Genomic DNA, 25,275 nt, shown 5'->3' with positions numbered 1-25,275 from the left:
TTTGCCATTTCAGATCTTGTAATCAAATAAACTGGATATGGAATGGGACTATAATTAATTTGGGTGGGATCTGTTTGGTCACAGGTGGGAAATGTGCAGGTTGCATACCCAGCCAGACATATGTATGTTTAAGTTTAGCCCAGCTGTCTTCAATTTGTAATAAATAAATAAATAAGGGCATTTTTCACCCCAAAGTAGCCAAATGGCACTCCACACCAGCAGGCAGAAAGAACCTTAACTCTCAAATTTAGCAATTCATGATTTTCAGTGGAAGAAATAACCAAGCGCAATAGAACCTTGTGAAAACAGTCACACATAGCAATATATAGATTGCACCAGTTAAGCCTATATTTAGCTCTCTGCCATTTTTAAATCAACAGGATACTGTATGAGTGTTCAAATATATAAACAGGTACAAGTAATTCACTTTTAAATGTTCTTAAATCCATGTTAAGTCTACATTTAGAAGTGGGAGAGAGAACACTGTGGGTTTGGCTACACTTTAAAAAACCTTGAACCCAGAAATCCAAAAAACCTCTAGCTTTTCTGCTAGAACGTGCCTGAATTTACCAACAAATAGTCAGTTGCCTGTCTTTTGCAGGATGGGAAGGAGGCGAAAAGAGGAAGGCTTTTGGAGGAGAGAGAGTCTAATTTAAAAGAAGTTTTGATCTGTAGCATATTTCCTTTTTTAAAAAAAGTCTTCTGATCTTTTTTACTGACATAATGAATGTAGTTACCTTTCAGTTTGCACATCAGCATTTAATCATGTGCAATACCATAATTTCTTTGCCTCTCTTCCTCCTTAATTTTGCAGTTTTCAAGCCAAATTGTAGAAGGGCTATTCTTACACACAGCTCAAAACAGAGATTAACAATCTCTACAGAATGAGATGTAAAGAATGATGGGGGAAAGCTGCTGTTTTGATCCACAGTAGAAACGCTGCACAAAATTATAGAACTACTATAGTTGTTTTTCAAAAAGAAATAACAAATATTTATTTTCATATTGTAGCAGCAGTAGATAATTTCTTTGCCTAAAGTTCAAATAACAGCTAATCCCACCCATTTTCTCTGATGATTTTATGCTTCAACATTCTGTGATCCTGACCCTGCTGTTGTTTCCAGTTTCCTTTTACTGCGCTTCTTGTTTGCTTTTCTTTTAGTTGTAGAAGACTGTGAGGTCTCTTGGCCTTTTTTCTTTTTCTTCAGGCAACTGAGAGGATTAGGACCAGCCGGCCTTTTCCTTTTCCTCTTTTTGGTCTCCACGGATTTCACTAGGCCCTGTTCTTCTTTCAGATGTGCAATGCTCACTTTCTGATGCTCCGGAATAAGTTGATTGGTCTGCATTGATTGCACTGAGGCCAAAGATTTGGCAGAAGGTTTGTCCAAAACTATAGTATTCTGAATTATGAACAGGAGAGGAATCCCAGCTCTTTTCTTTATTTTTGTTGCAAGGTCTTCGTCCTATTGAATATTTAAAGACATATAAAACAACAGAAGGTAAGGCAGTTCCGATTCCATATGCACACACTTCACAAATGATGACACAGTGCAATACAAATCTATAAGGGATTAGATTTACAAAGGCCGTCAACCAAAAGGAAAGCCTAGTTTTCTTCCCTCGGTTGCTGGATTTACAGCTATTTCTGAAGTTGTTTCAAGATAACTGTAAGTTAATTTAATATTCTAAATAAGCAAATTCATGCTCTCACTCTGTGTAAAAGCTATACAGCTGGGGATGCATAGTATACAAGAATCTGTTGTCAGAGCCACCCATGTTTCACCGCCAACTGCAGTCTCTAGTAAAGGCTATCTTTTCTGTACCTACGACCATACACATCACATTGTTAGCACTACAGTTAACAAAAACCAAGTGACTAAGACAGCATCCACATTGCAGAAATAATCCAGGGTGACACCGATTTAGCTGCCATGGCTCAGTGCTATGGAATCCTGGAATCTGTAGTTTTGTGAGATATTTAGCCTTCTCTGTCACTGAACTTTGGTGCCACAAAAAACTACAACTCAGAATTCCATAGCATTGAGCCTTGACAGTTAAGGTAGTGACAACTTGGATTATTTCTGCAGTGTGGATGCAGCCTAAGAAACAGAGCCTTGGATAATGAGAGTTTGAAATGGTTCACAAAAACTTGAGGAAAGAATGCAACCAACAAAGCGGTTAGGAGCCAAATCTGCCACTCATTTCATCTACAAAACCAATATTATGTTTTAAACAGCAGCCATGGGTTGGGAGAAAGAGGGATAAGTAAGTCCTTTCAACTGTGCTCTGAACAATTTATCTTCCCCAAGCTGCTATTTGCCACAGGAAGAAATCTGCTCTTGCCATTAATATCAACTTTCCCTCCTGGGATAAACAGCTATTTCATAGATACATATCTTTGTAGGAGTTAGTGAAAGGGCCAATCCCTTTCCACATATCCCTGATCTGGTTCTTCAGTTACTATTACAAATCACATAACCAGATATTTCACAAATACGTTGTTTGGCCCTCAGAAAAAGAAATAACATCTCAGACTGCAAAGACATGTCTCTCCAGAGGTGTATTTTAGCAATTTCCTCATTACCTGCTGTCATAATGATGGCTATTTTGCTAGCATACACATACAGTAGTAGCCCAATTGCTCAATTTCACATTGTCTCAATGTTTATAAGGACAAATGCCTCTTACCATATAGATGACTTTCCTGTGACCCAGTAAGTTTTCTGGTTCACACTGCACTTCTGCTATGAAAACTACTTCCATGGTATCAGAATAATATCAGAGTATGAATTCTGATCCACCTCTCAGGGTTAAAATAAGTGCAATCATATGTGAAGTGTTCCTTCCGCCCAAGTCATTTTATGCATTATTGTTCTGACCATCCTACTTGGGCAACACAAGAGATATAGTGAATAAAGGACAGCATTCTCTCTCTCTCTTGAACACAGAGCTGAATACAGTTGGCTCTCTACATTTGTAGATTCAACCTTTGCAGATTTTATTATTTGAGGTTTTGATTACTATGTTCTCTCTAGGACAGTGATGGTGAACCTCTTAGAGTCCGAGTGCCCAAAGTGCAACCCAAAACCCACTTATTTATTGCAAAGTGCTATGTCCCTCTGGCTTTCTAGTAACAAACTCTGGCAAACTCTGTGCTGGGGTGATGATGGCACATGTGCCCACAGAAAGGGCTCTGAGTGCCACCTCTGGCACGCATGCCATAGGTTCGCCATCACTGCTCTAGGAACTTCTTGGTCCTCCAGAACAACTGCCAGAAGTTATCCATAGTTGTGCTAAAGAACCTAGAGGTTCCTAGGGAAAACACTTCTCTAGGCATTTGTAGGTCCTCCAGCATGATTCTATGATCTACTTCTGGCAGATATTGACCATAGATTTGCACTGGAGGTCCTGGAGATTCCTAAAGAGGTGTTCTCTTGGGTAAAAGGAATAGTGTTTTTTATTTGCAGGTTTTCCACATTCATGGGGGTCCTTCACCCCTAACCCCAGCAAGTATGGAGAGACCACTATATTCCCCTTTCTTGCCTTAACAGGGAAGCTTGAACCCCAGCTTTAAGCTGCAATGTCATACGAACTAATCAAAGAGTATATTCCTCCAAGAGTGTGCCTGTCTTATAAAAAGATGCACTATAAGCAACTGAAAGGAGGTATTTATTTTATTTCTATCCCACCTTTCTTCCAAAAAGAGACCCAAGGTGGCTCACAATATAAAAAGGCAGATACACAGTTGCTTCTTGACCTAACAACTGAATGTATACAGTAAGCCCTTGGTACCTGCTGGGGTTTGGCTTGAGGACCCACCATGGATACCAAACTCCATGGATGCTCATGTCGCTTTAAATAAAACGGCACAGAAAAAATGCCATTTATTTAAAATGGCAAAATCAAGCTTTGAGTTTTGGAATTTATATATCTTAAAAATATTTACAAGCTGTGGATGGAGAGTCATCTGTGCAGTCCTCTAGGACTGCAAACACACTGCGGAAATAATCCGGTTTGAGACCAGTAAGTGCCTTGGTTCAATGCTATGAAATTCTGGGAATGGTAGGAGAGCTCTGGTGCCACAACAAACTACCATTCCCTGAATTCCAAAGCATTGAGCCATGGCACTTAAAGGTGCCAAACCAGATTATTTCTACAGTGCGAGTGCAGTCCTAAATCACTATCCGTTTTGTCTAATATAGCATACCCTTTTAAAATGTTCTTGACTTATGGTTATCATCATATCATGAAATGCTTGCTGCAGAAACTACTAGGAGCTGCTAGGAACCTACAATCCCAGGAATACTTTTAACAAGACTATCAAACCTAGGTCCTATGAGACTCCAAAAAGCTCATTTCTGAGTAATAAGCTGTAAACTGAATCTCGGTACTGTCTTGTATGGCAAGAGCTGCACAGTCCAAGACCAAATCTACATAAAGTACCCCAAAAGGGACAGCTGAGCATACTTTTCGGTGGATGCTTGAGTAAAACAATATTACCTGCGTGGCAATGAAATAGTGATGTGGGTTGCCCCCTTCAGCCATGGACAAGAGGCAAAGTGAGCCACTGACTGGATTTCGGAAGTGAGAGCAATGGCGAACCTGAAATCTCTGTGCGATTAATTTTGCCCCATACAATTCCTTTCCCAGGGATTCCAGTTCTTTCAGGACACACCTAAAGGACAACGGGAAACAGATGGAAGAAACAGAGAGCCTTCATTCACTGCATTGTTTTGTCTTGCTGTTGTGTGTTTTAACTCACATTGGGAGCAAAATTTAGGGGCGGCATTAAAAACAGTACTTTCCTGTGTTTCTGTGGTTTTTTAATTTAAACTCCATTCCAAATGTAAGAGAAATAAAAGATGTCTTTAACCTGTAAAAACTTAATTGGCTTTTTGACTAATTCTCAATATTACGAAGAGATTGGAACCTAAGTTTTATGTCGTGCTTAGCTTTAGCAAAAGAAACGGCAGAAATCAAGGGGTGGAAATAATTAGGAGGGGCAGAAATAGTCCAGTTTGATACCTATTTCAAGAGCTGCGTCTCTATGCTATGAAACAATGGGAACCAGAGCTCTCTTGGAGAGAAGGTAAAAAAAACCCCCTACAATTCCCAGAATCCCATAGCACTGAGCCTTGGAAGTTAAGGCGGCGTCAAAGTGGGTTATTCCTGCAGTGTGGATGCAGCCAATAGTGGGATATGAGTTAAATAAATGAGTGAAGAAGGTTGCAGAAATAGTCCATTTTCACTGCCTTGGCGCCATGCCATGAAACAACAGGAATTGCATGACTGATAAGAGAAGGGCAAGGAAGGAACTATAAACTACACATGCCAAATAAATATATATGTTTTTTGTTATATATGTTATGTTTGTACTATCTTGCTTGTAAATATTTATGTCTTGTCTGAATTTATCAATACATTGCAGTTGCTTGTGGCACCAGAGCTCTCTCACAGGGAAGGCCAAAATTCCTCAGAAACTACAATTCCCAGAAGCCCACAGCGCTGAGCCCTGTCAGTTAGAGCGCACGCGGGGTCAGGGGTCAGACCCTTTCCCTCGGCGCTCTCAGACACACCCCTCCCGTTGCCATGGAAACCCTGCAGCCAATCCCAAGGCGCGCAAACGACCGATTTTCGAACTAAGGATTCCTTAAGTGTAGGAGAGGGAAGGAGGGAGCGCGCGCCAAGGGTCACGTGCACAACCCTCCCGTCGCCATGGAAACCCTGCAGCCAATCCAAAGGCGAGCACGCGCCGCGAGTCACGTGACCCCCCCCCCCCCCAAACTAACCGCGTAGTGCAGAGCTGGGTCGCTCCGGCCAAGTAACCGGGCAACTGCTCCCGGATCTGGATCTTGTTCCTCAGCGCCGCCTGGCAGAAAGTGCCGTCCAGCAAGACTTGGAAGGGCTCCCTGAAGCCGAAGTTATACTTGTAGAAGCCCATGTTTTTCTTGGCGTGTTTCTGCCGCGTGATCTTCATCGCGGAGGAGACCAGGGAAGAACCATAGAGAGTGGGGGCTAGAAGGGATAACCGGAAGCGGAAGCGCTTGCCGGAAGTGTAAAACGTTTCGCGCGTGCGCAGTCTTCATAGTCCCTTTGGTTGCGCATGCGCACTGAGGAAATAAATCCAGTTTCAAACAACTAACTGCCACGGCTAGAGATGGGAAGGGAAAAGAAAGACATGGCCAAATAGCCCGAAAAACCCACCAAGAACTATGGATGCTGGCCAAGGAAGCCTTCAGCTTCACAAGTCTTGTACTGATTCACGAAACAGTCAAAAAAGAGGTTTGGCAGAAACATTCCTGGAGTGCAGCCCTCCTTTGTCAGGTGCAGTGAGAAAGCAGAAACTATTAATGCAGTCTGACACCACTTTAAGTCTCCTGGCTGCATCCTAGAGAATTGTGGGGTTTGTAGTTTGTTGATTCAATAGGATCGCTCTACAACACACAAAGTCCAACTGCGCAGATGAAGCCTTGTAAACATGCTCCACTTTGCTTTATTTGTGGCCAGGGATTTGATCAATCTACCCGGATGGAAAACCCTTTCGCTGACACAGGAAGGACTGCGCTTTTGCATCCAGTGAATTCAAACCCGTAAAGCAAAGTCACTAATCACGCTTTTAAAAAAGGGAAGGCCGCTGTTCTTTATCCCTGACATGATGCACTGATGGATTGCGTAGCATGCTTGCAGGGAAAGGAAGGCTCCCCTCATCTGGATTCAGTGGCCTTTACTCCCTAATACGCTTTCCTGCCTTGGATCCCTTCTGGCCGTTCTGGTATACAAATGAAATATAACTAAATAAGGAAAGTAAGCAGGTATTGGAGCTGGCTTCGCCCGTCCCAGGTATTTGCCACCAAAAGTGTAAAAACAAAATGAAAACCACCACATAAACTTTTTAAAATGTATTTTAAAATGCTAAAGAAAAACGCAGCAAATATCCTTTTCAAAAGTTAAAAAATAACAGCCACAGTCTGCATCTGCGCTGCGGAAACGATCCGGTTGGGCACCGCTTTACATGCTGTGGAATTCTGGGAACTGCGATTTTTGTGAGACGTGGACTTCTCTGTCGGAGAGCTCTGGCGCCACAACCGAACTACAGACCCCAGAATCCCTTGTAACAGCGGTTCCCCAAACTGTGCCCTTTAATAAGAGGTTTTGGACTTCATCTCCCAGAAGCCTCAGCCATGGTCGGCCGATGGCCAGGGATTCTGGGAGCCGAAGTCCAAGCTCCCTTTACGGGCACAGTTAGGGGACCAGTGCCTCTAGACTCTCTCTGGAAGAACCACTCCTCTGGGGGCTCTTGGAGGCCGAAGCGGAACCTTTCTTCCTCGCCTTGGTTTCCGGCCGGAAGCTCTTGGCGGAGGACGCACTTCCGGCCCCTCTTCCTTTCCCGGCCGGTGCGCTCTGTCTCTTCCTCTCACGCGGCTCCTTTCCGCAGCCATGGCTTCTCGCAAGGAAGGCTCCGCCGGCAGCAGCAGCAGCACCGGCGGCGGCGGCGGTTCTTCGGGGTCCGGCAGCAAAGCCAAGGCCAAGGCGGCCCCGGGGGAGTCTGCGGTGAAGCAGGTCCAGATCGACGGACTGGTGAGGAGCCGCTTGGAGACCCCTTGGACTCTTTGTCTGCCGCTTTGCTGTGGCATTCTGGGAACTGGGGTTTCTTGTGGCCCAAACTCCAAACCACTTCTGGTCCCAATCAGTTTGGACGAGGGAGACTCAGTCTGTTCTGCTGTGACTCTTATTAGTATCCCATCTTTCTCCTGAAACTGAGAGTGGAGGTGGCTTCCTCTTGGGAGCGTTTGGAGGCAAGAGCCTTCTCTTTTCCTGCTCCTCTGCCCCTGACCTTTGGGCCTGGGCGGTTCATAAGCCCTTCCTGGCTAATAGCCATTCATAGACCAAGACATTCATTTCAACTGATACATATATATATATATATATATATACTCATGTATAAATCTAGACATCTTAGTCCAAAACGTGACCCAAAATACCTCTTCCGACTGATCCATGAGTCAATGCCAGTTCCTTTGCATCACCATTTACATCCTTTGTTACATGCCCCTAAGTTTTACCCTCGACTTAATAATAATAATAATAATAATAATAATATTTATTTGTATTCCGCTTTTTCACAAAGGAATTAAAGCGGATTCCTACAGTATAAATAAAATACCAAACAATTAAAATTGCAGTTTAAAGCCCCCCAAACCCGTCCCCTCTCCCCAATCATAAAAACAGTGATCAACCCCTAAAAAAAAGATTAAACAACAAAAAATTTAAAACTGTCCAATATGAATGCACTAAAATGCTGGGCAGATTAGCGCTAGAAATGAGTTTTCCTCTAAAGGAGGGGGGAGAAGGGGTTGGTATCAATCAATTTTGATATCAGTATCAATAATAGTCATGGTTCATATCAAAAGCCACAATTTTGGCCCCAAAATCGGCCCCCGACTTTGGACTTATAGTTGAGTCTATACGGTAGTGGCCAACATCATTGTCCTGACAGTGAATTCTGTCGTATGGGAACAACAGTGGGTTTATTGTTGCCTGCCCTGAATCAGTTGCCCGTCCATTTTGGTCTTACTTCCCCTTGTTCCTCGTTTGCTTTGTCTTCTGTGTCTCATGAATCAGTCTTCCTAGAATACTGCAAATTGTTTCAGACAGGAACCTACTGCAGCCTTACCTGGAGATGGCAGCTACCAAACCTTCTTGCAACGCATGTCTTCTGCCATGAAGCTACAGTTTCCATTATCATCATCTTGATCTTTTTCTTTTACCCCCTGAAGTACCTTCCCTATCCCTCCCCCCTCTGCTTTGGCTCTCTACAGACAAGGCAAATTTCCCAACAAGCTTTGCCAATGAAGTGTCCTTCTTTTAAATTATTATTCTCATTTCACTTGAATTGACTATTAAACTAGATTTCTCTTTTCTATCATTTCCTCTTCCATACGGAAATATAACCCTTCGATACTGAAAATATTTACATTGTCCTTGAGACATCGTATTCTTTACAGTCCTAACATACATTAATTCGTGTTTTCTACCTATTACATTACATATAATTTTCCACAAATGTATATAATTTCTTCCAGTCAGTTTCCCAATGTTGAGACCATCTGTCTTTCCTTAACAGAGTTAATTTATCCAACTGGACCATATTTAACCATTTTTCTAACCATTCCTGACTTGTTGGAGTATTTTTGTCCTTCCATTTTTGCGCATAACACAGTCTCGCAGCTGTGTCTTAATTTGTAATATTTTTTGCGTGATTTCATGTACCTCTTTCCAAAATTTGCTGACCGACGGACATGTCCACCAAATATGGTAGAATGAAGCCTCTTTACTTTGACACTTCCAGCAACAACTAATATTATTACCTGACATCTTTGCGAGTTTATTAGGAGAATAGTGCCAACGGTAGAGCATTTTATAAAAGTTTTCTTTTATGTCCATACTATCAGTAAATTTTAAATCCTGACCCCAAACTTTGTGCCATATATCTAGGGGAATAGAATATCCGAAATTTTGAGCCCACTTTACGCAAGTTTCTTTAATTATTTCGGTTTCTGTTTCTCTTTTTAATAAAAGTTTGTATATTTTGGCTATGGTTGATTCTTTTGAGTGCAGTAGTATCTTATCCAACTCGTTTTCTTTTTCCTCTATTCCGTATGTTTTCAAATCTGTCTTTAATCTCTCGGACAGTTGATGAAACGTAAACCAATTCATCCAGTATTATAACCAAAATCTTTCAGCTGTTGTATTGAAAATATTTGGGGATCATCACCTTCCCATTTCAGCAAATTCTTATATCTAATTGTATTTTGAGCTTGCTCTCTACCGTATCTCCACGCCTCCTGTGATGAAGTCCATACCGGTAGTTTTTTATAGAATTTCTTTTTAATCTTTGTCCAAACTGTGTATAATGATTTCCTGACCACATGTTTTTCTTTTCTGTCATAACACAAATACCCATGCCACCCATATCTTAATTCGGCACATTCCAATCTTAATAAATCTTGATCCTCCAAATTAATCCAGTTCCTTATCCACTCTAGAGCACATGCGTAGTAATAAATCCTCAGATCAGGAACGTTAAGACCGCTGTTTTCTTTCAGATCTTTCATTATTATTCTTTTTATCTGGGTTTTTTTTCCTTTCCAAATAAACTTAAAAATCTCTTGTTCCCACAATATAAATTGTTTATCATCTTTGATAATAGGCAAATTTTGAAAAAGAAACATAAATTGCGGTAGGATATTTATTTTAACTGAAGCTATTCTGCCAAAAAAGGACAAGTTCAATTTTGCCCATCTTTCCAGATCTTTAGTAACTTTTTTCCACATACGTTTGTAATTATTTTCAAATAATTCAGATGTTTTCTTAGTTAATATAATTCCCAAATATTCCACTCTTTTACTTATATTTAATCCAAATTGTTGTTGTAGATAACTTTCTTCTTCCATGTTTAAGTTTAAGGACATTGTCTGAGTTTTATCTGTATTTATTTTAACACCTGCAAATTTTCCAAATTCCGTAATTGTATTCAAGATGTTGGCAATATTTTCTAAAGGATCTTCTACTAGCAAAACAATATCGTCGGCGTATGCTAAGACTTTACAAGTACTGATCTCTTTATTCGTCTTTATTTTTGTCTCATTCCCTCTCAATTGGTTCAGCAAGATTTCCAGTGATAAGATAAAAATCAATGGGGAGAGAGGACAGCCCTGCCTTGTACCTCTATTGATTTTGCAGATCTCAGTTTTCTCTCCATTTACAAGAATTTGGGCTGTTTCTGTGTTGTATAATACATTGATCCAATAACAGAATTTATTCCCCATCTGTGTAGTTTGCATTACTGCTTTCATATAATCCCAATTCCCCTTACTAGATAAGGCTCTGCTTTTTCTAGGGAGGGGAAAGCTGTCACTTAGCGAAAGGAACTTTGTGCTTACTAGAACTGAAGCTATGGGCTATCTTAGGGCTAGTGGTTTTTTATACTTCGTTTGTCTAATGGTGTCCTGTCACTGCAACAGATACAGAAATGGTAGGAGTTGACAAAGAGGATGTTCAAGAAACGTGGGCGTCACTTGCTCTCTCTGCAGGCTGTAGCCACCTGTGGTGTGTAGCATACAGCGAGACAAAATGTCAGTGCATTGAGTTGTGAAGTATTATTCATGGGGCTTGCTGTCCGCTGCTGTGGAAATGGGAGAAGAAGGGACATAGCACTTCATTTTATCCGCCCAAAGCTTGCTTCAGGAATGGTTTGGACTGTCTTCTGGTTGGAGCATGGACAGCATTTTGGACTTTTTATAACTTATTCTATGTTTTTATTGGCTACTGTCTATCTTAACCTGGAGGGCCTACAGTTCAGAAAGTTGCAGCTATTTATGTCATAATGTGATGTGAAACCTAGTGTGTGTCCACACTGCAGAATTACCTCAGTTTCACACCACTTTAACTACCACGACTCTATCCTACAGATAGATTGGTAGTTTGGTGAAGCACCAGAGCGCTCCGACAGACCAGGCTGAATATGCCACCAAACTGCAAATATCAGGAATTTATAGGATAGAGTCATAACACTTAAATTGTTGTCAGACTTCTTTATTTCTGCAGTCTGGATGCAACCATAGTGCCAAAAATGTTAGTCAGTTTAGAGCTGGCTTTAGCAAGGCAAAGAGTAGCTTCCGTTATTTGTCTAATCAAATTGTATTAGAGGTATATAAATTAATGTATTCAGCCACAATATATTAGAATATTGAAGAACACATATGATTTTTAGAAAAGCCACAACAATGCCTTCTTTGATATTACTCCAGAGTCCAATCCTTCACATGATGAAATGTCAGGCTGCATAGAGGCCTCTTGCAATGAATTAAGTGATCTAAGCTGCAAGCCTGAATCATGGGCATCTTCAATTGTATATTATTTATAATTAGATACATAGATAGTGTAGTTATGCTGCTGAAATTATTTTATGGAAATACACTCCTATTTGAGTAGTGCCATACAGGGGGAAAAACACTTTTGGGATCGCAGACGTTGTGACCATGCTCCAAAACACACTGCAGAAATAATGCCATTTGACACTATTTTAACTGTCATGGCTCAATACTAGGGAATTCTGGGAACTGTAGTTTTCGTAGAATCATAAGAGTTGGAAGAAACCACAAGGGGCCATCCAGTCCAACCCCATTCTGCCATGCAGGAACTCTGAATGAAAGCATACCTGACAGATGTCCATCCAGCCTCTGTTTAAAGACCTCCAAGGAAGGAGACTGCACTCCTCTCCCTAAGGCAAAATGTTTTGTGACACATGTAACTTTTGCTGTCACAGACCTCTGGTGCCACAAAAAACTACTGTTCTCAGGATGCCCTAGCACTGATACAGGGCAGATAAAGTGGTCTCAGACTGGATTATTTCTGCATTGTGTTTTGGACCCATCTTGTCAAATCTCCCACCATTTTGCGTAATTCTGTAAAACTAATGTGAAGATGTAGAATCATTCAAGAAGCTGAAAAGACATATTGATTCATTCTAGTATAATGCTATTTTCACTGTCAGAATTTAGGCTGAAATTGTGTTCAAAGAAGACTGGCATAGCCAATGACTAAAGCATATTTTTAAAATCCCTATATTGAAGATGGGATTGAGGCATACCTGAATTTAGGAAAACCAAAATAGATATTTTAAACATAGTTGTATCCCTTCCTTTTATCCTCTCCTTAGTCCAGTCTTTCCTGAAGGCTAGATATATGTGAAAAGCTTCCCCTCACCCATCCTCCTGCCCTGTAGGCTCTTTCCTTTAAATTCAAAGTGACAGTAGAAATTCTGCTCAAACCCATGTGAAAAATGGCTTGCTGAAAGATGATGAGGTCAACTGCTACTGCACTTGGCTGTCATCTTGAAATATTCACACACACAACCTCTGGGAGCTCAAGCCTGAAGAGTAATGCTTTTATGCGCAGATGGCAGTAGTAGGCAGCTCATGAGTACCAGAACAATTTGAAGGCTGCATTTTGATAGTATAGTAGCACAACATATAGCTGACATTAAGGCTCTTGAATCTTTGTTAGCCGATAGACGCTAGGGAAGATGGAATAGGAACTCTGAACTTTCCACATGCCTGTGGAAAATGATCTGTTTAAGAAGCATATCACCACGAAACAGTGAGGCTTTGGCTCCACAAAGGTGAGGGTAGCATGTCACCTTGTCCCTTGTTTAATTCAGTTGTGTCACAGTTGTATCAGAAAATGAGGCCATAGTGATTTAATAAGTGATTTAATATAAAGGCCGCCTTTTCTGGGTCTTTCCACATAATTATGCCTTGGATGATATATATAGCTGGCAAGTGTAACAGCTAAGGATGTGAAACTGGGACTTTGTGGTTCAGAACTTGGCTTAATTGGGAACTGGGATAACCTACTTGTGCTCAGACTCAACTTACTATATGTAAAGCGAGGATGGTCATAATGAGCTTCCCAAACAGGACTAGGAATTTTGTAGCAAATTTTAGATTTGAATCGCTTTTGGAAATTGGGAAAACCTGATGCTACTCCAAATAGTTGGTCTGTCCGCATGTGGAAAAGGGTCTGTTTTCTGCTCCAGAACCTTTCACAGGCTGCAGCCCACTGCTGCCCCGTTGCTGAAATTCAGGAGTTAATTAGATAGTTGGATTTTGATGGCACACCAGGGAAATGGCTTTAAAGCAGGCAGGGAGTGTTTTCAGAAGTTGTACACTCCTACAGTACATCTTCCTCATGCATGGCATAAGTACTAGTTTTTCTGTCTTCTCATGTCTTTGCACTGTTGGTTAATTTTAGAAATGAAAATGTCTCCCCATTCTGCCTCCCCAGAAAGCTTTCCTGGCTGTATTAGCTTAATCCTCTTCTGTGTAGAGCCTGCAGAGATAGTGTGCTATATGAGAGAGTCTTGCCAGCCCTTTCTGGCTGAAGCATTTGCTCTCTTTGGATTGGTGTCCTCAGTTTGAATAGGAGATGATGAGTCCTGCTTGCTGGGCTTAGGATAAGGGCAGAAGGACCCACCAAAAGGAGTGTCAAGCTGTCCCAGTTCACTTAAGAAAAAGTTCATTTTATTGCTTTAGTTTGATCACTGCAGTGTGATGGTGATAGTTAATATTCATCTGCATGCAAACTCATAAAACTGAATCTCAAAGCACGTGCTTCAGAAATGTTTCTACATGGAAGTCAATCAGGAGTTTACATGGCAATAAACTTCTCTTGCAGATTTCTCATCCTCATCCCTCAAGTTAGATCAGTTATTTACAATGTCGCTTACTAGAATCTTGAATTGTGTTTCTGTTTTAACCATCCATACCTTTCCCAGTGAAGACTGCCTAAGGGCTTACCTGCCGTGGGTTATCCTAGTGTAATGTTAAGGCTATGGGTGTCCTTTAAAATAATGCTTCAGGCCTTCTGCTTATGTACCTGGTCTCTGGGAGATCAATAAAACTTCAGTGCTGCTTACACAAGATTAATAGCACATGTTGTAAAGGTAAAAAAACTCAATAGCTTTGTTTCCTACGGACCTAGGCACTTACAAAGGTAGCGTAAAAGTGATTGATAGCAAGGAGGCTTTGAGAACGTATAAATGTCTTGCCACTGTCATGTCACATGTTAGATAGCCTGCGAGCATGGACTTGCAAAAACAAATTCCATTTATGTGGGGCAGTGCAATACAAATTGCATTGAAAGAAGGAGCCACTTCTTTCTTTTACTCTTCTTTCCCTCCTTCCATTAATGTTTTGGATTCTGTAGATAGCCGCTAAAGCCCATTAACAAGTGCAGATGGAACGTGGTTCACTGAGAGGCTTAAATGTAATTGCTAGTGAGTCAGAGCTAGAGTAGGACTATTAAATAACTAGTCTGCATAAATATTGATTTACCAAGTTCCTATTAATTCCTTGGCTCCATCCTTGCCGGCAGTTTTAATAACATTTAAGCTGGTTGACTGTGTTGTAACTCTCTCCTCTTTATTCCATAGAGAAAGGGTAGGCACCTTGAGCCGATCTAAAAGTTGATTTTGACCCCCAGCAGCTCATCACGGACCATGTCCTGGCTGTACATGTATTTTAATATTTCCCCTCTACTACCAATTTAGACACCCCAACGCCTGAAAAATTTCCCCTCACCATTAAGGAAAGATCTGTCCTTTGCATTAGAGCAGGGGTCGGCAACCCCCGGCCCGCGGGCTGCATGTGGCCCGGCAAGGCCGGGAGACCGGCCCGAGCCAGGTCCTGCTGCCGATTGCCAAAGGCCCTGCGCCAGCGGCAATTGGCGGCAGGACCGGGCCCCTCACGTCTCTTGTGAGAGCACGCAGGACCTTTGGGCGGCCGCTGGCCTCCTTCCTCTTGCACGAGAGGCCAAAGGCCCCGCGCCCTGGCATGAGAGGCCAAAGCTCCACCCCTGGCACGCGCTCCCACCCCCGGAGGGTGGAAGCTCCCCCCCGGCTTCGGCCCCCCCAGTTGTCTGAGGGACAACAACCTGGCCCCCGGCTCAAAAAGGTTGTCTACCCCTGCATTAGAGTAAAATAACTGTTTTGGGGGGGGGTAGCAAAAATGAGGTGGGAATTGATGTAGGCTATGGGCTTTTTTTGCACATAGACCCGTGAACCTAAGGCCTCTTACAGACTGCCAAAATAAAGCTGCTTTGGGTCACTTTGGAGGTACACCACTTAAATGATGCATGCATCCTAAGAGTCCGGAAGCTGCGCCAAAGCTGTGCTCCAGTCTCTAGAACTCTTAGGACGCATGCATCATTTAAACAGCATACCTCCAGAGTGACCCGAAGCAGCTTTATTTTGGCCTGTCTGTATGGGGCCTAAGTTATCTTTCTGGAAAAGCAAGCATGTTGCAGTTGTTCCTAGCATGGAGCCAGCTCTGGGAATAGCTGCTCCACTATTTGAAGCCAGTTGATATTACCCTGAACACTTTCCTTTGAACTACTAGTGGGGGCTTTTCTCCTTGAAGTTCAGAGTATCTGGGGGAGAGCATGTGGATTAGGTTCAAAACACATGTTTTCTGAGGCCCACTCACCCGCTCTTAAGGTCTCAGCTAGAAGGGCCTGCTTGATTTTTCTTGTTTGCTAGCAGTGTGAGGATGGTATACATGAAAAGCCTTCAATCCCAGTTTGATTTTGGGGCAGGTATGAATCTCTTTCCTGCATGTCTTCTCTACTAATACCTTCTACCTCCCTTGGCCCTTTTTGGTTTCTGCTCTGTCTTCATGCGACATCTACCCTTTTCAAAATGGGTATGAAACTTTATTGTACTCTCTTTTAAATGGGACTGCAACTGGAAGGCAGAGCTTGCTACTGTTGGAAAAAGTTGGCTTTTGTCATATTTAGTAATTCCATTCAATAGAACATGACAACCTAGCCCTCAGACTGTGTTGAATTTAGGTGCCAAGGCTTGCGATCATTTCCTTGGGAATGCATCGATGCATCCTATAATGGGGTTGCATATCTATTACGTATTTCAATTAACGGAGGGGGTGCTAAAGTATTTGAGCAGAAGGTTAATCCTCATATAAATTTCCTTAATGAAACCTTCTCTTCTGCTTGGCAATTAGTTCAGCTTGAGCAGAAATTTGACTCTGGGTTCTCTTGACTATTTTGGAAGGGCTCTGTATTTGATTACCTTTGCTCTTTTTTTTGAACCTGGCAGGCCCTGCATTCTGCTTAGTTGACGTTATGCTTGTTTTCACATGTAGGCCATGATCCCTACCCCCGTCTGTAGGAAACGTTTCAACTAGGTTCAGTGTTTGGGAGGTGGATGAGAGAGGATGAACATGCTGGCATCTTACCACTTAGTCCTTTCATTTGGGACTAGTGGCCTGCTCTACTGAGACAACAAATGAGGTGGTAGTAACCCAGGTTTTGAGTGCTTTTGCACGCTTGAACCTTGTGTGCCAACTGTGCCTGTTCCTGGAGATGCTTAATGATATGAGCCTTTCAAGCCCTTCAAATAACAAAAACACTGTTTTTACCTGAGAGGACACCTCTCTAGGACTGTCTAGGTCCTCCAGTGCAACTCTGTGGTCAATGTCCAACATACACTGACCATAGAATGGCACTGGAGTAGCTACAAATGGTCTTTCAGTGCAACTTTTAGTTAAAGTTGACCACAGAGTTGCACTGGAGGACCTAGACAGTCCTAGAGAGAACATATTATATTAATGAAATCCGTGAATAATCAAATCTGCAAATATCAAAGCCGCAAATATGGAGGGATGACTGCAGTAATAGCAATCATCACTACCATTATTTATTTATTTATTTGATTTCTATGCCACCTTTCCCCCAGAAAGGGACCCAAGGCAGCTCACAAATAAAAAGTCTAACAAACATATTACAGTAAAACAATTAAAAACATCATCTAAAAACAATATAAAATTACAAATGTTAAAACCACAATACCTACCCTATATAACGAACAACCCATATAAAAGCTATCCCATGGTTACACTTTAAAAATCTGCCTGAATGAAACCATTTTTGCTTGCTGACAAAAGGCAAGCAGGGAGGTGGCTAGCCTTGCTTCTCGTGGAGGGGCATTCCAGAGGGTGGGAGCAGCCATTGAAAAGTCCCTCTCTTGTGTCCTCATCAGGTGAGCCTTTGATAGTGGCGAGACTGAGAGTAAGTCTTCTCCTGCAGATCTTAGGACTCTAGCAGGTTCATTTGGAGAGATGCGGTCTCTAAAATAGTCTGGACCTAAGCCATGTAGGGCTTTATAGGTCATTACCAGCACTTTGAATTGTGCCTGAAAACGAGCCGATTGCCAGTGAAGCTGTTTCAGCAAGGGAGTTATATGCTACCTATAACTAGCCCCAGTCAGCATTCTCACTGTGGTGTTTTGCACCCACTGAAGTTTCTGAATAGTGGAAGCCTCACATAGTGTGTGTTACAGTAATCCAAACAGGATGTAATCAATGCATGTGTCACTGTAGTCAGATCTGATGTCTCAAGGAATGGATGCAGCTGGCACACCAGTATTAGCTGTGCAAATGCATTCCTGGCCACTGCTGAGACCTGGGCATCCAGGTTCAGGGTAGAGTCCAGGAGCACACCCAAGCTGTGAACCTGAGATTTCAGAATGAGTGTAACCCCATCCAGCACAGGCAGAGTCCCTATTCCCTGATCTGCCATATGACTGACCAGGAGCACCTCTAAGCTTCACTTTGCTTGCCCTCATCCAGTCCATTACTGACCGCAGACACTGGTTCAATACAGAGACAGCTTTCTTGGATTCAGATGGGAAGGAGAGATAGTGTTGGGTGTCATCTGCATATTGGTGACACTGCATGCCAAAGGTGCAGATGATTTCTCCCAGCAATTTCATGTAGATGTTGAATAATATAGGGGACAGAACAGAAACCGGAGGGACCCATAGGTTGACAGCCAAGGGGTTGAACAGGAGTTCCCCAGCACTACCTCCAAGAATGACCAGAACCACTGCATCACAGTGCCCCTAAGTCCCATCCAAGAGAGGCAGCCCAGAAGGATACCATGGCTGATGGTATTGAAAGCTGCCAAGAGATCCAGGAGCACCAACAGGGACACCATCTCCCTATGCAGTTTGGTGCGGAGGTCATCCACCAAGGTGACCAAAGCTGTCTCTGTCCCATAGCCAGATCTGGAACCAGATTAAAATAGATCTAGATAATCTGTTTCACCCAGAAACCCCTGGAGGTGAGAGGCCACCACCCCTTTCAGAACCCTGCCCAAGAATGAAATAGAGACTGGCCTATAGTTATCCAGGAGGCAGGATCCAGGGAGGCCTTTTTCAGTAATGGCCTCACCACAGCCTTCTTTAGACAGGATGGAAATCTGCCTCGCTGCAGTGAGGCATTCACCAGCCCCCTTACCCACTCGGCCAGCCCCCGTCTAACTGCTTTCAAGAGCCAGGAAGGTCAAGGGTCTAGCATGCATGTGGTGGCCTTCACTTCTCCAAGGATCCTAGCGCTCTGGCTCTCGCTTGTTGTTTTGTTCCTCCAAATCATTTCCGACTAGGGTGATCTATCACAAAGCCAAACCTATCATGGGGTCATGGAACATTTAAATCTGGCACAGCTATGCTCAGAGCATACATTGAATGTAGGCCCTTGATGGACTAAGGATGTATCCCTCTCCCTGATCCTTAATTCCTTGGCATATTTTTCTTCTTCAGTTAACTGTATTAGTGTGTCCAAACATCAGGGATGTCTTGTCCATGTTCAAACAATGGGGTGCTTCAATCATATTTTAATTAAATATTATGTAGTACTTGAATATTGCTGGTTAATTGAATTGAATATCATTCTAAATCTGATGTTGGCCAATGTGTGTGAGCCACAGGCCAGTTTCCATCCCGACCCCCCATGTACTGAAACTCCCTGAGCAATTCCACTTCCTTGGGGAGCCCTAGTGGTGCAGTGGTTAAATGCCTGTACCACAGCCATTCACTCACAAACCACAAAATTGTGAGTCCAGTACTAGCCAGGGGTTCCGGGTCAACTCAGCCTGGCATCTTTCTGTAGGTCACTAAAATGAGTACCCAGCTTGTTGGGGACAATTAGCTTACACTTTGTAAGCTGCTTGGTCCATTGGTAAGTGGCATAAAATGTACTTGCTATTGCTATTCCTGTCACCATTTTAAGAGAATGGAATTATCTGGGAGTAGTGCAGGGTTTGTAGTGTTTTGAGTGTTGGACTATAACTCTGTGGAGGTCAGTGTTTGATTCCCAGCTCATTCATGAAACCCTCTGGGTAACCTTGGGCAAATCACATGCTTTCAGCCTCAAGAAACGGCAATAGCAAACCTCCTCTGAATAAATCTTGCCAAGAAAACCCCATATAGGTTTGCCTTAGGGTTGCCATAAGTTGTAAATGACTTGAAGGCACACAAAACACACACAATACAAGGTTGTAGGGTGCTTGTGGAGATGTGTTGGGGATATACCTGTTTTCAGGCATTTGGAGTGCTTTCATTGTGATTTGAGGGCAAAAAATGGAATAGAAATAAGAGAAGAACAAATTGGCCTCAAATCATGCCAGATTTTTAGAATATTTTATTTTTTTTGGGGGGGGAGTTAGAGAGCTCTGAGGGGGTATTTGGGGCTTCAGAGGCCTCAGAAGTGAGGTCCAGGGGCCACACTGTGCCCAGAGGCTACACTGCCCATCTCTGTTTTAAATAAAGCCATTCTGATCAAAGCTTTTTGTTTCAGGTTGTGCTGAAGATCATCAAACATTATCAAGAAGAGGGCCAAGGCAACGAAGTGGTCCAAGGTGTACTGCTGGGTCTAGTAGTGGATGACAGGCTTGAAATCACCAACTGTTTTCCTTTCCCTCAGCATACAGAGGATGATGCTGATTTTGATGAAGGTAACCATCTGTGGTAACTCTGTAAAATTATTTTTGGGTTTGTTGTCATTACTGTACATGGAAAACTATGTGTGTTGAAGCCCATAGATTGGAAAGAAAAGAGCCCTTAATGTTTCTTAGAGAGAGAAAGCTCACTTCAAACAAAAGCATGGAATCTCTACATTATATAAGACTAACATAAAAGTAATACATGGAAGAATTAAAATTCCTTTGCCTCGCATCAGAATGATATCAAGTTAGTCATGAGATAAGCCTCCCTGCAGAGGACATTCCACAAGCTGAGTGCCACAACCAGGTGAAGTGGGCTGGGAAACCTCAGGTCTTGGGGGTCAGTTTCAGAACTGCTGGATTTCCAGTCTGATTCTCCAGAGATGGCCAGGCCTTGTTCTCCATTACATCATTGTTCAGTAGTTTCACAGCTTTTCTGTGAATCTTAAACCATTTTAAAAAGTTGAATTTTTTGTTCTGATGCAAGTTTTTAAAATGATTTGTTTTAGTCCTTGTTTTAACTTGTAAGCTCGTCAAGGAAGAGCTTGAAGTGAGAGAATGACATGGGAGAGAAAAGTTACACTGTAGACCAAAGAGGAATAAGGACATGCAGAGCACAGTGGCTGTGCTTTTTTGAATCCAGAAATGTACATGTGGGATATGGATATGGGAGGGAGGAAAAAAAGCTGAGGTTCTGACAAATACAATACCTGTCCAAGGTGCTAATTTAGTTATGAAATTATTTGTGTTTGTGTGTGGTACTTGGAGTACCTTTCATTATCAGCACCAACTTATTTCTTACCCATCTCTCCCCATGGATCAAGCAGGGAACAGCAACACACGAACAGACAAACATCAGTTAAAAACTAAGAATGCTGTGAGTTTGTGTTTAAATGGAGATTAATCTTGGTAGTGGCGGGCAGGGGGGCTGTTCTACTCCATTTCATAATATTTTTAGGAACTGTGCTGTCAGAACTAATATCTTTGAGACATGAATCATCTGCTGAAATGAATCAGCTGACTGTATTCTGGCATTGCAGTTGAAGTTACCAAGCCAATCTTGGTTTGCTTATTGAGGGAGTGCTTGCAATTTCAGATCTTTTGGAAATCCTTAACAGTAACCAAAATGAAAGGTTCTTTCCACCTAAGAAGACCTTCCACCTCTTTCCCTGAGTGACCACAACCAAGTGGAAAGCTGTTGCTGTTTGTATCTTTATCTTCAGATCTTTCCCTAGTTGTGGTCAACTACTCTGTGCTATGTCCTGACAGATGGTATTTCTCTGGTAGGAAAATTGAGTGTGGCATTCTTTTTCTGATGTTACCCAGACTCCTTTTTGCTTACTGCCTTCTTTCTGTCACACTGCTCTTAAAGTTCCTCTCTTGTGAGCACCCACTGTTAAATGTGCTTTTTCTGAACTGATTGGGAATAGAATGTCTTGTTTTTCCGTGTCAGATGTTATTTTAACCTGTTGAGGCTCAACCTTGGTGCATTCCCTGTTGTACCTGCCAGTCTTTACAGTAGCCATGTTGTTAACTGGAACCTAGTGGACCTGCTTCTATTTAGGTAAAATGATATGGTGCTTTGAATACTGCTGAATTTCTTGCCAAATATTCCTTTTTAGAAATGGGTCATTATGCAGCCTTTGGGGAGACTTGTAGTTTGAGCCTCCTCCTCCCAAGAGCAAAGACAATCAGGAGAGGATAGAAGACTAGAATAAATTCAGTCTGTTGCTTCAGTCCCTATTAATTTTCCATGGATTTTCATGGATGGCCCAATCTGAATTGGGGATAATCTACAGAGGTAGGGGATGTGCATCGTCTTTCAACAGAATGGGGCGAATTTTCTGAAGAACAATGATCAAGTTTGAATCATGCCAGCAACTGTTTTACAAAAGAGAAAAATACGGAACATATCAGCCCCTACTACTTGGACTGGCTTGCTGTTCCTTTTAGCATGGGAAAAAAAGAGAGAAAGAGGGATTCTTGGGAAAGGTGGCAAATTGATAAATGCAAAAGTATTTGCATTTAGCTAATGTTCAGACCACTGAAGATACAAATTAAACTAATATTAGTGCTAATACCATGCCATTAGTGAAAGCGTGGTTCTAGACTGCGCTCCAGAACTCACACAGTGTAATGATTTCAAGGCCCTGATCCACTCACTTCCCAAGTCAATTAAGGCTTGAGGGTCTGTCAGAATGAAACAATCGCAATGGCATCAAAACAGTGGTTTATTTATTATATGAAGGTGTCAAGCAGGATGCAGGAGTGATGCAGGAGTAAACTGTAAGGCAAAGGTAAAGTTAGCTCCCATCTTTGCATCAGACCAAAGCCATGATGAACTAGATGCCATTCCAGTGGTTGGGTTTTCTGCACTGGAGAACATCTGATTCTCCCCTTAGGACAAGACCATGGAATCTTGATTTTTCCTGATTTGTAAATGTACTTTCTCCTTTATCCTGAGAAATGCAGACTTTTCCAGGCAGAGGGAGATGATCACCCCATCCTAACAAAGGATCAGTTTCTTGGACATTCCAACATTGAAACATTCTTATCTATCCCTAAATAATGAGCTGAATACTGAAAGCCACTTCATTAGTATTTGTTACAGACCTGTTTCATTAACTAGTAAATGCTCAGTGACTATGTTACACTGCTCTTAAGCATATAAAACAAGTGTATAGGGTGAATGTGGGAGCTAACATTTCTTGCCAGCTCTTCTGGAAAGTCCAGGCCTCCTCACAGTTTTTGCTTATCAGTTTTTCACTGCGAGACTTGAACTCGGGACTCTTACGTGTGCCCTGCCCTATAACTCTCTTTAGATGCCAGACCTCTGGGTTTCAAATTCCTCCCAGCTTGGCACCAGCTACTTTTAGCATCCACACACCCACTATCTAATGTCTCCCAAACCTAAAAACATTTTCTCAATGTTGGTAGTGTTTTTAATATGTTTCTGAAATCACTTCAGACAGCTGCTTGTTGAAACACAGTAAGAAATTTACTTACAAGTCAGTCTGAATACAGTGCCTCTCTTATTGGATGCTGTTCACAATGGATACGGTGTATAAATACTTTATCAGTTACACAATTTAACTGTTTCTTTAGCTTGTCTTTGTACAGTGCGCCCTAGCTTTACGCGGGGGATCTGTTCCAGACTCCCCCGCATTAACCAAATACTGCCTATGCTCGAGCCCCATTTAAATGAATGGGGCTCGTGCATGTGGCACATACCCTATTCATTCCTATAGGACGTGCTACCCCTTCTCCCTGTGCAGCTTTCAGCGTATGCTGAAAGCTGCGTAAAGCATGCCCGGGTATGATGCAGGCGCACTGTAATTGTTTCTTTATAGCTTTATATATGTTCCCTTACAGATTAAGTTCTCACAGAATCTTTATTAAACTTTTGTATCTTATAACCATTCTGGTTAGCTGTGACCCCACTAATCACCAAACACTGTAGGACACTACAACAATTTAATTAATTGTACCCTTTCTTGGGTACTTAAACCCCTTTCTAAATGCCCCTTACAGCAGTCTAACATAGTCCCAATGGTTCTTCACCCTTCAGGGCACAATAAACATCAACAACCCTTGCAAAAACTGCTCCTCCCTTTATATACTCACTCCTGTGAGCAGCCCTCACTGTTTCCTGGCTTTTCTCCCATTAGCTAGTGCTAAGGTTCAAAACTGCCTGTTGTCTCCACATCATGTTCTTTTTCTTTCTAATAAAAAAGTATAAACACAGATAAACATGCTGGGATTCTCTTTCAGGTAGGGACCATAAAGGTTCAGCAACCAGCTGATGTCGCCTGCCTTGTTCAGTAACACAGTGTGCATGCATGCACAGCTGCAAAATCCAGTGGAAGTCTGCTTGCACACTGTTTTCCTCTCCAAACCTTTTCATGTGGGTATGGGGGAGTGATGTTACTCTGTTATTCCCTCCCCCAATAGCCCCAATGGTATTGGCAAGACACCTCAATGAAAACCAGATGCTTAAATCTAATGACAGGCTCCTCCAATTGAAACTATATGCCTACCACTTAGCACAAGCTCCCCCAATGGACCCCCTAACCCTAATTGTAGGTTCCCCCAATGTAAATCAAACCCTCCTCAATGGCAAGCACCCCCAATGGAAACCAGACTCCTACCCCCATTGCACGTTCCCCCAATGGACCCCACATTGTACATTCCCCCAGTGGAAACCAGATTCCTGTCTCAATTGGAAGCTGCCCCAGTGGAAACCAGAGCCCTACTCCCAATGGCAATCTCTAAAGGCCCCCCCAGAGCTGCAAAAAGTGGATTGCCTTACAGATATGAGTGTGCAAAGATGCACACACCCCATTCCTTTTTGAAAGTTGGAAAAATGACTCTGGCTGGGAAGGTGGGCCTCCAGAAGAAGCCCCCAAAATGCAACCTGTGCAGGAGAAGGAAGCAGTTGGAGGAGGAGGAAGGGGATCCCCAACCGGAGAACCCAGACTCAGAAAAAAGTCGCACACACAGCAGTATATGAAATGCCTCCTTATACAATGGAAAGGAGAAGCCAGGCATAGTCAAAAACACATTCTAGACTTTAGGAGAGTGGATTTCAGTAAACTTAGAAAAGTATTGAGTTGAGGGAAGGGAGTTCAGGCCGGATGGGAGTTTCTCAAAAGGGAGATACTGAAGGCACAATTTCAGTCAGTTCCAGTGATAAAGAAAAATGGGAAGTGTCTCAAGAAACCAGGATGGATGACTAAGGAACTTTCAACTGAGCTAAGTTTGAAACGGAATATGTATAAGAAATGGAAAAAGGGGGAAATCACAAAAAAGGAATTCAAAGAAATAGCAGGCATGTGTAGGGGTAAAGTCAGAAAAGCTAAATCGCAGAATGAACTCAGGCTTGCTAGAGAGGTTAAAAAGAATAAAAAGGGATTTTTT

General features: G+C 42.4%; 2 protein-coding genes across 2 annotated transcripts in view; one reads left to right on the top strand and one right to left on the bottom strand.

Moving 5' to 3' along the window:
- Positions 1–966: 966 nt before the first annotated feature.
- UTP23 (UTP23 small subunit processome component) lies at positions 967–6,038 on the bottom strand. Its single transcript, XM_089517867.1, has 3 exons — positions 5,790–6,038; positions 4,501–4,675; positions 967–1,463 (listed from the first exon to the last, which is right to left on the bottom strand). Exons 1-3 carry the CDS (start codon positions 5,975–5,977, stop codon positions 1,080–1,082), a joined length of 747 nt encoding a protein of 248 aa, XP_089373993.1. The 5' UTR covers positions 5,978–6,038; the 3' UTR covers positions 967–1,079.
- A 1,334-nt stretch (positions 6,039–7,372) lies between these two features.
- The window catches only part of LOC149317586 (eukaryotic translation initiation factor 3 subunit H), an 89,483-nt gene continuing 71,580 nt past the window's right edge, over positions 7,373–25,275 (top strand). The window contains exons 1-2 of the mRNA XM_089517865.1: positions 7,373–7,578; positions 20,214–20,370. Of these exons, the coding sequence (XP_089373991.1) occupies positions 7,438–7,578; positions 20,214–20,370 (298 nt within the window). The 5' untranslated portion in view covers positions 7,373–7,437. The remainder of the gene's footprint in view (positions 7,579–20,213; positions 20,371–25,275) is intronic.

Source organism: Sceloporus occidentalis, unplaced genomic scaffold (genome assembly GCF_023333645.1).
Source record: "Sceloporus occidentalis isolate IW3139 unplaced genomic scaffold, rSceOcc1.0.p SCAF_3, whole genome shotgun sequence".
NCBI classification, from domain to species: Eukaryota; Metazoa; Chordata; class Lepidosauria; order Squamata; family Phrynosomatidae; genus Sceloporus; species Sceloporus occidentalis.
The sequence above is the reverse complement of the archived record's forward strand: the minus strand, read 5'-3'. Positions and strand labels throughout refer to the sequence as shown.

Excerpts from the sequence above, each read along its gene's own strand:
- UTP23 (XM_089517867.1), bottom strand. The coding sequence starts at position 5,977 with ATGAAGATCACGCGGCAGAAACACGCCAAGAAAAACATGGGCTTCTAC. Across the intron at positions 4,676-5,789 it reads ACCCAGCTCTGCACTACGCG|GTGTGTCCTGAAAGAACTGG; the intron begins GTTAGTTTGGGG and ends GTTGTCCTTTAG. Across the intron at positions 1,464-4,500 it reads ACTATTTCATTGCCACGCAG|GACGAAGACCTTGCAACAAA; the intron begins GTAATATTGTTT and ends AATATTCAATAG.